The sequence below is a fragment of the Podarcis erhardii genome (assembly GCF_964252035.2).
Source record: "Podarcis erhardii genome assembly, chromosome: 1".
NCBI classification, from domain to species: Eukaryota; Metazoa; Chordata; class Lepidosauria; order Squamata; family Lacertidae; genus Podarcis; species Podarcis erhardii.
Window position 1 is genome coordinate 41,968,402 of NC_138497.1, and position 12,190 is coordinate 41,980,591.

General features: G+C 40.5%; 1 protein-coding gene across 1 annotated transcript; it reads right to left on the minus strand.

Moving 5' to 3' along the window:
- Positions 1-411: 411 nt before the first annotated feature.
- Positions 412-8,689, minus strand: EMC7 (ER membrane protein complex subunit 7). The gene is made up of 5 exons (XM_081866197.1): positions 8,335-8,689; positions 6,305-6,424; positions 4,700-4,838; positions 3,005-3,085; positions 412-840 (listed from the first exon to the last, which is right to left on the minus strand). Exons 1-5 carry the CDS (start codon positions 8,589-8,591, stop codon positions 688-690), a joined length of 750 nt encoding a protein of 249 aa, XP_081722323.1. The 5' UTR covers positions 8,592-8,689; the 3' UTR covers positions 412-687.
- Positions 8,690-12,190: the final 3,501 nt, after the last annotated feature.

Sequence of the window (12,190 nt, forward strand, 5' to 3'; positions counted from 1 at the left end):
CCACTATATTTGCTGTTACAAGCAGTTCTCAACTCTTTAATTGCTTCTATTCCTGCTTCCAACTTTAAGTATATTGTAATTTTGAAGTACTGCCTGGATTTATCTTTTTCCTCCTCCCTTTTCCTTACATCGTTGTATGTTCTAGATTCTATGCCCAAAGTCAGGAGCTGTCTTCTTACTGACCTTTGTAAGCAGCTGTGGGACACTTTTTCACCCGAGGAGCAGTGTAAAAATGCTTCAAATAAAAACAAATCAATCAAAAGAGGTTCTCTTTCAATAAGCACAAGTAATGTTAGGTTAAGAAAAATATTGTGCATTTATAGACTACGTAAGTTAAGAACAGTGGGTTAAAGACACTTGGTTTCTTGAAATCAGATGCTTTACAGTGATGTTTTAAGAATCATCAATATATTTCACATAATTTAAATTCTTTAATGTCATTCTCTACAAAGGAGTTAACTCTTCATCGGTCTTTACAGAGATACAGAAGTGAAGCAATGTCCCCATGTGTTTAAAGAACAAGATATTTAAATAGGTTAAAAAGCTACAGCACACACAACAGTTGTATCATGTCCAATTTCACATTGGATTTAGGTTACAGTAGTGGCTTTTTTGTTCTTCCACAGAACATATAGATGATACCACATAACAGAGCTGTGCAAATTGTGGCTCCAGAGAAACAAACAACTACCTCCTTTTTCCTGCCCCACTTTTTCCTGTTTTACTGCTACTACCACTGGACTTGCTAGAAGATTTTGAAGAGAAAAGTCTTGTCATGAACTCTGACACATCAGGCAGCTCATGGTTAGAATTCAACATATTCATTGATTGCTCCATTTCCTAAATGCATACAAAAAGAGAAGAATGTATTAAGTAAAACCATTTCCAAATCGTAAAGATACGCCAATTTGGTTAATTGTTCTGTCAGTAGTGGTGTCATTTTGCAGCTGCTCTCTACCCATATACCCCCGCTATAGACTCTTTATACAGCCACAGCCTAAACTACAACTTAAAAAAAACCTCTTGTGTTATATTGATATAAATAAATGAAAAGGAAGTTCTAAAAGCAAAAAACAGAGATAACCATGTCTAAAGTAGTGTTACAGGATAAAGGATTGCCATATTAAAATTTTAAAAGATGAGTTTGGTTGAAATCTCTCCCAATTTCAAATTTTAAAAGTTTCTTCTTAAATGCTAAAAAATTTGGCACACTAGTTCTTAAAAATTGTTTAAAACAAATTGAACTATCATGGCAATGTATGTCAAGCATCTTTTTGAAAAGCTATTTCCTTCCAACAGTTGCCTTCTATTAAAATATGTCTGCTAAAAGATCTGGGCCCGATTTGAGGTAGGTCATTTAATTTTTCCTAGCCTTTCAAAATTGAACAGAACATTTTACATCTATTGCAGCCTACCCAATGTCTTCCACAGAGGACATGGTCCATGATTCTGTCAACTACACTTTTCCATTAGGCAATCAATTTCTTGCCCAAGAGAGCAGATCGCATGTTGATTCACATCAGCAAATGCATCAGATCAAGCAGTTGATCTGCCTCCACTTTTAACCTTATATTAAACATTTACAATGCAATCTTTTGCAAGTTTTCAGAGGTAAGTTCCACTTTATTCTCAGATATGTGTTCAGCCAGAGTTAAAATGGAAGATTTAAACATCTATCTAGAATGTTATACCTATTAACTCAAAAATAATGTGAAACCTGTAATGAACTACTGAAGACAGTGGTCATTTAGAAGGAAAGGAAATTAATACCAACTGAACCCCAAAAAGCAGCAGCCAAAGACAAACAGTAGATACTGCTAAATAAAGAAGATTTAGTAAACACCTTGAATCTCCATTTTGTTCTAGCCTTCCGCTATTCAGCATAACGCATGGTGAAAGGACAATAAATTAGGATAATTTAATAAATATCATATTTAAAACTTTCTGTCATAATGGATTTGTCACAGAAGAACGTGACTAGGATGTGAATTCTTGTTTTAATTGCAATAGGCAAGAAAAGGAGACGATAACACAAATTATCAGAAATAGTCTCAGAGACATTCATTCAACATAGGAAGAGACTGGTAGATTATTTTTGTAACTCAAAATGAGTGCCTCTGTTTTCATGACAAACTAGTGGCGAAATGGCCATAGCACTGAATGGGCAGATGAAGGAATCAGTGCAGCCCAAGAAATCAAAATGATGGTAGAAAACTATACATGCTCCCCATTCAGAACCAAGACATACTTATTTTTCTGCCCAGTGGGCTCTGCATGACTAACATTTTTCACCACCTATAAGCCAACAGACTCATGCTAATTCCTAATATCAGCAGCAAGGAATCTTTAGGCAGCTGCTGCTTCTGCCAGCAGGAAAAAGAGTGGATGCTGTTGGCTCACACCCAAAGAGGTTTGGTAGAAAATGAGGCTGTTGCAACAGCCTCTACTGCTCCTAGAACCAAACCAGAAAGGCAACCTAAAACTGATGAAAGATGTCCAAGTACAACTCTCTGTTGCTTCTCAATAACGGCATGAGTGGGCAGCTAAGAGTTATCTTGTATGATTGTGTCTGGGTGGGATCAAACAGATCTTAGTCCCTTTCGTGGGCTGGAATGGAAAGTTGTTGAGATGAAGCGGACTGTCCTAACACACACCAGCTCTCAGACGCTAGTTTCATTCAGTCCAATGACACTAAGGCTGCAGCTTCCTGGTCTCCTCATATTACATCTCTCTCCATCCATAACACATTGAATACATTATACAAAGCTTACACTGCACACAATTTAGATTTAGCATCTCTTAGAATTTGATGTTTTCTGTATAAAGGTTTGAATAATTAAGCATTGTTAGATGGCTTGTATTTCTGGCCCACAGCTGTATTTCTACCTTAGTGGTAATAGAAAAACCATTCCCAGGCACTTTCTGGACTGTAATATTTATTTGGACTGGTTTGGTTTCTTCAGATACAATATTTGCAATGTTAATCCTCGCAAAGCTTACTCACCCGCCTCATGTCAGGATCACTTGTGTTGACAACCTTAGGAAGTAATACGAAGATCAGCAATGGAAGGATCATCATCATAACCTTAAACAGGAGATTTTTTTAAAAAAATATGTTAGTATTTCTTCTGTTAGGCAGCAGTTCTAGCACTGCCGTATGGTACCATAGATAATAAAAGAAGAATCCCTCAAAAGTTATACTGTGAATGGCCACCAGGAAACAAACTATGACTCCGTGAATCAGATTAATACCCAAACCTAGGATTGTGGGTAAAATATTAACCATGGTTTACAGTGATATACAAGTGGCGCATCTCAGTGACATACTTAGATGGGGTCAACAGCTCCAAAGGCAGCTACATATGCCTGAGGCTGCACAGAAATTCCAATATTTAGAAATCTCACCAAAAATGAAAAATATGGAGAAAACACTCCATGTTGGGGCTCAATGACCATAGTCTTGAGTCAGTCAAGATCTACTCTCCTTGAGTAGATCCTTTGATTACTACTGCAGGAGAGAAACCATTTCTTCTGACAGGGTTTTAGCAGTCAAAATAGACACTAACTTATTATTCAACAATATACAAATAAAGGGGAGAGTGGATCTATATCCAAGTATCACAGCGTGTGTGTTTTTTTTTTTTTTTAATGTGCTGCATAACTGAAGCATCTGTATCTAGGCTAGTTCAATTATTCCATTTAACAAGTCCTACCATATGCATTGGGACGCGGGTGGCACTGTGATCTAAACCACAGAGCCTGGGGCTTGGCAATAAGATGGTAGGTGGTTCAAATCCCCGCGACAGGGTGAGCTCCTGTTGTTCGGTCCCAGTTCCTGCCCACCTAGCAGTTCAAAAGCACATCAAAGTGCAAGTAGATAAATAGGTACTGCTCTGGCGGGAAGGTAAACAGCATTTCCGTGTGCTGTTCTGGTTCGCCAGAAGTGGCTTAGTCATGCTAGCCGCATGACCTGGAAGCTGTCTGCAGACAAACGCCGGCTCCCTCCCTATAGAGAGAGATGAGTGCCGCAACCCCAGAATCGTCTGTGACTGGACCTAATGGTCAGGGGTACCTTTACCTTTACCATATGCACTGAGCCAGGATTAATGGGTACCTGTGGTTGCTTTAGCAACCAGCGTCACAAACTGCCCTTCAGTTTTATATTCAACCTCAAAACAACAACAAACCTATAACACATTCCTCTGCAACACACTCTGCCTTCCAGTTTCAACTGAAATTTCTAGCTGAGGCAAGCTAGAAATCAACACACTTTTAAGACTCCTACTACAAAACACAGTTACACATTCGTAGTTTACTTCAAAAATATTATATACAATAGGGCTGGAGGGTTTGTGTTTTTTTGCAAATGCATAGCAAATTAACTGGAGTTGGGGATGCTAATTTAGGTCTACAATGCTTCATAATTTCCCCCCAGCTGATTGTATGACAAGAAATCCCTGTTAAGATGATGTAACCATCCCTCCCTCTAGAGATGCCTCTCCTGCACCAAGAGATGCCTGCCTGAAAACAAGCCTTGTTTAATGATTATCTTCTAACAGTGGCATATTAACATATAATCTGTTTAATGTTTACCCTTAAATCTTACAAATAGGGTCCTTAAATAGGTTTTGAAACATAGGCAATAAATGGCTAATCAGTGGCAAACAAGCAGTTCATATGCACCTGTTTCCATACATACCATGGGGTTCATTAAGAAGTCTGTCCATCCCCAAGACTCTCTCTTTATGAAATAAGAAGGTGGTCCAGAAGATTTCATCTGAAGTGGGTATGGCAATCGGACAACTTCTGATGTTTTGATGTAATTCACAAATCTTGCCCTGAAGAAGACATTTAGAAGTATCTTTCTCCATTAAAGCCCAACAAATTATCTTGGTTAGATATTTTCTCTATGACTGCATTTGAACTGAAGTGATAATCCTGTGAATAGTTAAGCAGCTTAAAATTTGACTGTAAGAAAGTACCATAATTGTATGTAGGATCGTAGCTTGGTCACCTGCTCATATAAGAGATTCTGCATTAGATGTGCATCTATATCCCAACAAATTTGTTTACTTGATGAAACTTTATTTTCCCAAGAGAGGTCTGAAAATAGTTTATTCTGCATGTCCTTGGAGATAGCAACTAGAACAGGTGCTACTGAAAAACAACAGCAACCTATTTTACACACACACACACACACACACACACACACACACCCCCATCACTGATTTTGCAAAATCCAGTATCAGATAAATTAAGTTTGAAAGATCTCACAAATGTAACAAATTAGCAGTGATCATATGTAAATAACTAGCATTAAATGTCAAGGATTATAGACTCAAAAGAACTTTGCAAGCCACTGTAATCACTGTGCAGATATTCTCAGTGAGGAAAACATAGTTGAAAAACATTCTGTAAACTATTAGCACCAAACAGAAACTGAGTTAAGCTTAGCTTAACCAGGTGGCTTTAACTTGTGGATAGAAAGCTCTGTTAAAGGGAAGAGGTTATTTTAGCCAGTTCCTCATTCCTCCTACAGCACTGCTGAGAAGGTACTCTAGAGGGGGAAGGGTTGGGGGGGACCATCTGGAAATGTGGAAAGGGGTGCTGGGGCCTGCAGGGAGAAAGGGAAATCTATTAAAATGACCACCTCCTTATTTCAGCAGAAGCCACCAATGGATCTTGGTCCTTTCCATGAACAAAAGTGCAAGCCTGGATCCAACCCTTTCAGATATAGTTTATGTATCTTTAAAAGTATTTTTTTCATGATATATCACACCACACCTGGTAGAAGTTTTGTTTTCAGATACATTAATTTAGGAGCTTGGTTCACAACAAATCATATTAACCACAAATTTGTCCCCCAGATGATCAAACAAAGCATGGCTTGTTTCTCTAAAGCTTGGTTTCTTTCTAGCCCCATGCCTTTATAGCTTGGTGAACATCTGTGATGTGCAAATAAACCATGGTTATGGAAGGATGTTCGGTTTGTACATATCAGCAAGCAAAAAAACAAAAAACCAAAACAAAAAAAACGAAAAAAACAACCCCCCCCCCAAAAAAAAACCCAGGTTCGTAAACCATCACCAAACCAAGGCTTCAGATTGTGGTTTGCTAGCAGTAAACAAGCTATAGTGAAGGCAACTGTGGAGGATTCAAATAATTACAGAGTTTTAAGGCCTATATATTTATTTGAGAGAACATAAAAATGTTTAAGGCCTTACCAACAGACCAACCAGCCCTGTTTTCCATAGCAAATCAGTTTGGTTCAGTATTCTATATAAAAAAAGCTATAGCTGCTCACCTCATTTTCCCTTTTGAAGTGATGTCCACTCGCACTGGTTCAAATTTATAAGCTGGAGATATGACTTCAACTACATATGATCCAGAAGGAACATCATGAACCACAAAGCTTCCATCTGTCCTGAAAAAATAAAAATTATCATATATTTAATTGCATCACAGAACAGTTACAATAATTTAAAATGTGCAACAGATGTTTTACATGTCAGAACTCAAAAAAGCTTTATTAGACCAAAGAGCTATCATCCTATCAAGAGGGGGATTACAAACCCTACCTATTAATTCATAACACAATGCTCTATTTCACTAACTTACAATGCCAGTAAGCTGGTGCTGCATAGTACTTAAGAGTGGGAGCTGGACATTTCCATTGAAAATCTTGGCTCAGCCATGATACACTGAGTGTTCTAAGGCAATCCTCACAAGTACAGAATGGCTTTTTGAAACCATCTTGTGTGTATATATATGTATGTATGTATGGAAAAGACAGTTTTGTTGGACACAGTTTCTCAACCAGAAAACTCTTGAGAAGGATCCAAGAAAAATCTTGCTCTCAATATTAACCTGCCTATACATAAAGAGCAGGAGCATAATCTTTGCTATAGAAAGGATAGCCATTGCTTTCTCTTGACTGCACATATCGTCTGTCATTTTTTAAAATACTGGGTGATGTTCAGTCTAAACATATGTGATGCAGAGCACTCGAGTCTCCAAAGAGGAGCTGGCACTGACAACACTCAAAGTATGCACATATGTTTCTGTGCTCCAGGACACCTCCTTGCAGGATGAGGTCACAACATCACAAGGAAAAGGAGTTGTGCAAGACTGGCCATTACTAAAATAGGCACCACCTATTAGGTAGTAGAGATACCTGTAGAACTACATTCTAGAATCTAGAAAGCACTCACCCCCCCAAAAAAAAACAGTGACCCTGCTATCTCAGAAAAATAATGTTCTCCAGCAATTAGATGTGCACACTACTGCACAAGCTAACTTTAAGTTTAAGAATGGGGATGCACATTCTACTGAAAGCAACAGACAGGATTCATGCTTGCACATTACAGAGTGCAGGTACCTGCAGGTGTCTCTGTACACAGCAGAAACCAAGAAGCTGGAAAACAGAAACTACAGAAATAAAGAGGGGGGGGGGTGTGTGGTGATTGGTGAGTTCAGGAAAAAAAGAGCAGTACAGTGGTACCTCTGGTTACATACTTAATTCGTTCTGGAGGTCCGTTCTTAACCTGAAACTGTTCTTAACCTGTTCTTAACTTTAGCTAATGGGGCCTCCTGCTGCCGCTGTGCCGCCGGAGCATGATTTCTGTTCTCATCCAGAAGCAAAGTTCTTAACCCGAGGTAATATTTCTGGGTTAGCGGAGTCTGTAACCTGAAGCATATGTAACCTGAAGTGTATGTAACCCGAGGTACCACTGTATCCTTAAAGGCTTGAGGAAAAGTTTCCCTCGAGGAAAGTTCTTTGTCCTTTGAAATGAGCAACATTTGTTGCATTCACCTAAGTGGCAACAAGCATGCCCTAAGATTGACTGCCCCACGCTCAAGAAAGGTGACTCTCTTCTGAACTAAGATTTTACACATGCTTGGTATCTGATGAAGTGCGCATGCACATGAAAGCTCATACCAGTAACAAACTTAGCTGGTCTCTAAGGTGCTGCTGGAAGGATTTTTTTGTTTTGTTTTGTTAAGATTTTAAACGTGTGGAGGAAATCAAAAGAAAAAGACAGCTATCTCTTCAAGTTATTTTGTCTGTCTCTGTAGGCACACGTTGGTGGTGATGCAACTTCGTACTATGATGCAGTGGTTAGTAGTCTCAGTCGAGGAATGGGGAGGCCCGAGTTGGAATTTCCCCTAAACTACCTCGGGGGGGGGGGCTCCATTTCTGTCAGGCCAGCCTACCTGGCAAGGTTGTTGTGGGGACCAAACGGGAGAGAGACCGAGGGTTGGGGTTTGAATTAAAAAAGGCAAACAAATCCGTTCCCTCTCCCCGCAAAGCCTTTCTCCGCGGCTGCAACTCACTTGAGGAAGCCGACGTGCTCCTCGCCGTCCACCAGCACCCGGGCCCCCGAGATCCAGTCCTGGGGCTTCACCCCCGGCACCACCGCCCGGCCCTCGATCTTAAACCGCTCGCTGGCGCCCACAGCCTCCCCGCTAGCGGCGCCCCCGGCCACCTCCGAAGCCCGCGAGCCGGCGGCCAAGAGAAAGGCCGCCGCCACCAGCAGCCGCAACATCCCCGTCGTCGCCGGCCCCGGGAGGCCGCCGGGCCGGGCCGCCATTAGAGCAACCGCCGGAGGTGCCGGGAAGGAGGGGGAGGAAGCGGCGACAGAGCAGACCGGGAGAAAGGAAGGGCCGCTCTCGTCGTCCCCGGCGGCGCATGCGCCAAGTGGAGGGGCGCGCCGTGACGAACGAGGATGCGAGAGCTCAACTTCCGGGTTTCTTCTGAAGACGTTTCTTAAAGGAGCCGCAGGGCGAAAAGCAGGGAGCTGCCCAGGGAGAGCGTTGCTGGGTTTCAGGGTAGTTATGATTGGGCAGCAGTATTTCTATTATTATTATTATTGTTATTATTATAATTATTATTATTATTATTATTTAATTATAATAGAGAGCATTGCTGGGTTTCAGGGTATTTATGATTGGGCAACAGTATTTCTATTATTATCATTATTATCATTATTATTATCATCATCATTATATTATTATTATTATTAATAATAACAATAACAATGATAATAGTAGAGAGCATTGCTGGGTTTCAGGGTAGTTATGATTGGGCAACAGTATTTCTATTATTAATAATAATTAATAATAATAATCTGGGTTTCCCCAGCCACTCGTCAAACGCCAAAAACATCCGATACAACAATTTTAATGATGATGATAATAATAATAATAAATTTATTATTATTTATACCCCGCCCATTTGGCTGGGCTTCTCCAGCTACTCTAGGCGGCTCCCAACAGAATATTAAAAACACAGTAAAACATCAAACATTAAAAACTTCACTAAACAGGGCTGCCTTCAGCTGTCTTCTAAAATAAAGAGAGGAGTAATAAGTTACAGCATCGGGATGAGCGCCTGCTTTTCGTAATTTAAGTGTTGTATAATGTGGGGGGGGGGCGGAATGTATTTTTCAAGAGAACTTATTTTTGCTCAGTGCAAACTCAGTGCAAGGTATAACACTCCTAGTGAAGGCTGGATATGGGCTGTGAGTGGGGCCTGAGTGGGCAACGTTAATCTTTGCTGTTGCCTGTAACGGGAGGGGTGTTTAGGGAAGCTTTTAATGTTTGATGTATCACAGTATATTAATATTCTTTTGGAAGCCGCCCAGAGTGGCTGGGGAAACCCGGCCAGATAGGCGGGGTATAAATAATAAATTATTATTATTATTATTATTATTATTATTATTATTATTATTATTATTATAGTGGAGTGGGGTGGGGGATATTTAGCTAAAAATCTAAACCAACCGCAGCCCCACCAATGCTGGCTTTTCACGCAGTTCATATTCTGCAGTAATGTAGCATTTCTACTGCCCCCCCCCATATACATTCACATAAAATCTGAATTAGATGGTGGACTTGTAGAAAGGGGTCAAACCCTATAAAAACCCCTCTGTTGTCAATAAGACTGAGGAACCTGGAGGAGATAGAGCCCAGCCATTTTATTACTTAGGAAGCAATAGGTTACAGTCGGATACATAGCTGTCAACTTTTCCCTTTTCTTGTGAGGAATCCTATTCAGAATAAGGGAATTTCCCTTTAAAAAAAGGGAAAGGTTGACAGCTATGGTCGGACCCTTCCGCAAGAACTGTAACCCCCAGCTAGCAGTCTAGGGAGGTTATTTATAAGTTTCTACACAAAGCCCTTTCCAATCATATGCATATAAGTATTTCACATTACCTCATCCTAATTGTTGGATACATTTCAGGTTAGTATGCTTGCGCAATAAGCATAAGCATTGGCTGTTTTGCTGTCCGTACAGAAACATTGTTACATGGAGCTATTGTGCTTTGTAAACCTGCGTGTTTAGCTGCGTATATTCTGTGATAAAAATGTTAGCTTCTTCTCTTCCTGTGGGAAAGGGCTTTTGCATTCTCAGCAGGTTCAAAGCTTTAGCATTCTTAACAGTTTCATAGCTTTTTCTCAAAGTGATGTAGCATTTTCTTAAAGCATTATCAATTTTTGTGGCCCTTGGGGTCCTCCCTCAGACTCATGCCTCTGTTTCTACATGGCATCACAGGTATGCTAAAATCCTGGATTCTTCTTCGGGTAACATACGCTTCAGGTTACAGACTCCGCTAACCCAGAAATATTACCTCGGGTTAAGAACTTTGCTTCAGGATGAGAACAGAAATTGTGCTCTGGTGGCGCGTGTGGCGGCAGCGGGATGCCCCATTGGCAAAAGTGGTGCTTCAGGTTAAGAACAGTTTCAGGTTAAGAACGGACCTCCAGAACGAATTACGTACTTAACCAGAGGTACCACTGTAAGTATAAATGTTGGGGAAATGGATGCAAATGAAACTATTGTTTTTTCTCTCTGACCCTACAAGCAGTTTTTCTTCTTCTGATTCCATTTCAAGCACTTTGTCCGATATAATAAATGTAGCTCCATTGCTATTTCTAGCATTTAAGAGTACTAAATATATCATTTAGGCAATAGTGTGGAACCTGGTAGTGTGGGAGGTTTCAAGCTATTTTGTGTATCTATTCTAACAGCTACAATAGAAGAAACCATTTAGCATTTTTATTGCTAGCATTTATTACACTGTAGTCTCCCAGCATAATGTTCCAGGCAGCTATATAAGAATTGGTTTTGGCTCAGCAGGTATATTCCATTTTGGCTCTATTTAATCTCTCTGTCCCCAAGTTTCTGGAATCAGTCAAAGCTTAAGCAGGTGTTATTTCCAACAATGCCATGCTGACCATCAGTTCTCTTATAAATCAAACTTATCAGTAAATGCTGACCTCTTAATTTCAAAATAAGGATTTGCTCTGGTCTGCTTAAACTAATCTAACAGTATAATTGTAGCCTGCTGTTCTTTAACTGTAACCATTGGAAATTGGGCACTGACCCCTAATGGCCTAAATCCTGCATCTCATAAGGATTGTCCTTCTATTAAAAGCCACATATCATCAAGATCATCTATGTGTAATATCTGTGCACAGTAAGAACTGGTAGAGTGAAAAAGAGAATGTCTACCCTTCATTATGTGGACTTGTTCCCACAAAGGGTGTGTTCACATTACTGCCTTAGAGCGCAGTGAAGTTGTTTTTCTCCTGGTGCGTTTCACAGCTCTTTCCCCTCTAGCTGTTCACATCAGCACAGCTTCCGTTCCTGTTTGTGTGCAAACCAGGGGGTGTTGACGGGGTGGAGATGTCTCCACCCTATTCCAATGTGTTTACATCTAGTTATTGTACATTTTCATTGTACGTTCATTTTATTGTAAATTTTCAATAGCATTGTTGTTGTTGTTTAGTTGTGTCCGACTCTTCGTGACCCCATGGACCAGAGCATGCTAGGCACTCCTGTCTTCCACTGCCTCCTGCAGTTTGGTCAAACTCATGCTGGTAGCTTCGAGAACACTATCCAACCATCTCGTCCTCTGTCGTCCCCTTCTCCTTGTGCCCTCCATTTCCCCCAACATCAGGGTCTTTTCCAGGCAGTCTTGTCTTCTCATGAGGTGGCCAAAGTATTGGAGTCTCAGCTTCAGGATCTGTCCTTCCAGTGAGCACTCAGGGCTGATTTCCTTAAGAATGGATAGGTTTGATCTTCTTGCAGTCCATGGGACTCTCAAGAGTCTCCTCCAGCACCATAATTCAAAAGCATCAATTCTTCGACGATCAACCTTTTTTATGGTCCAGCTCTCACTTCCAT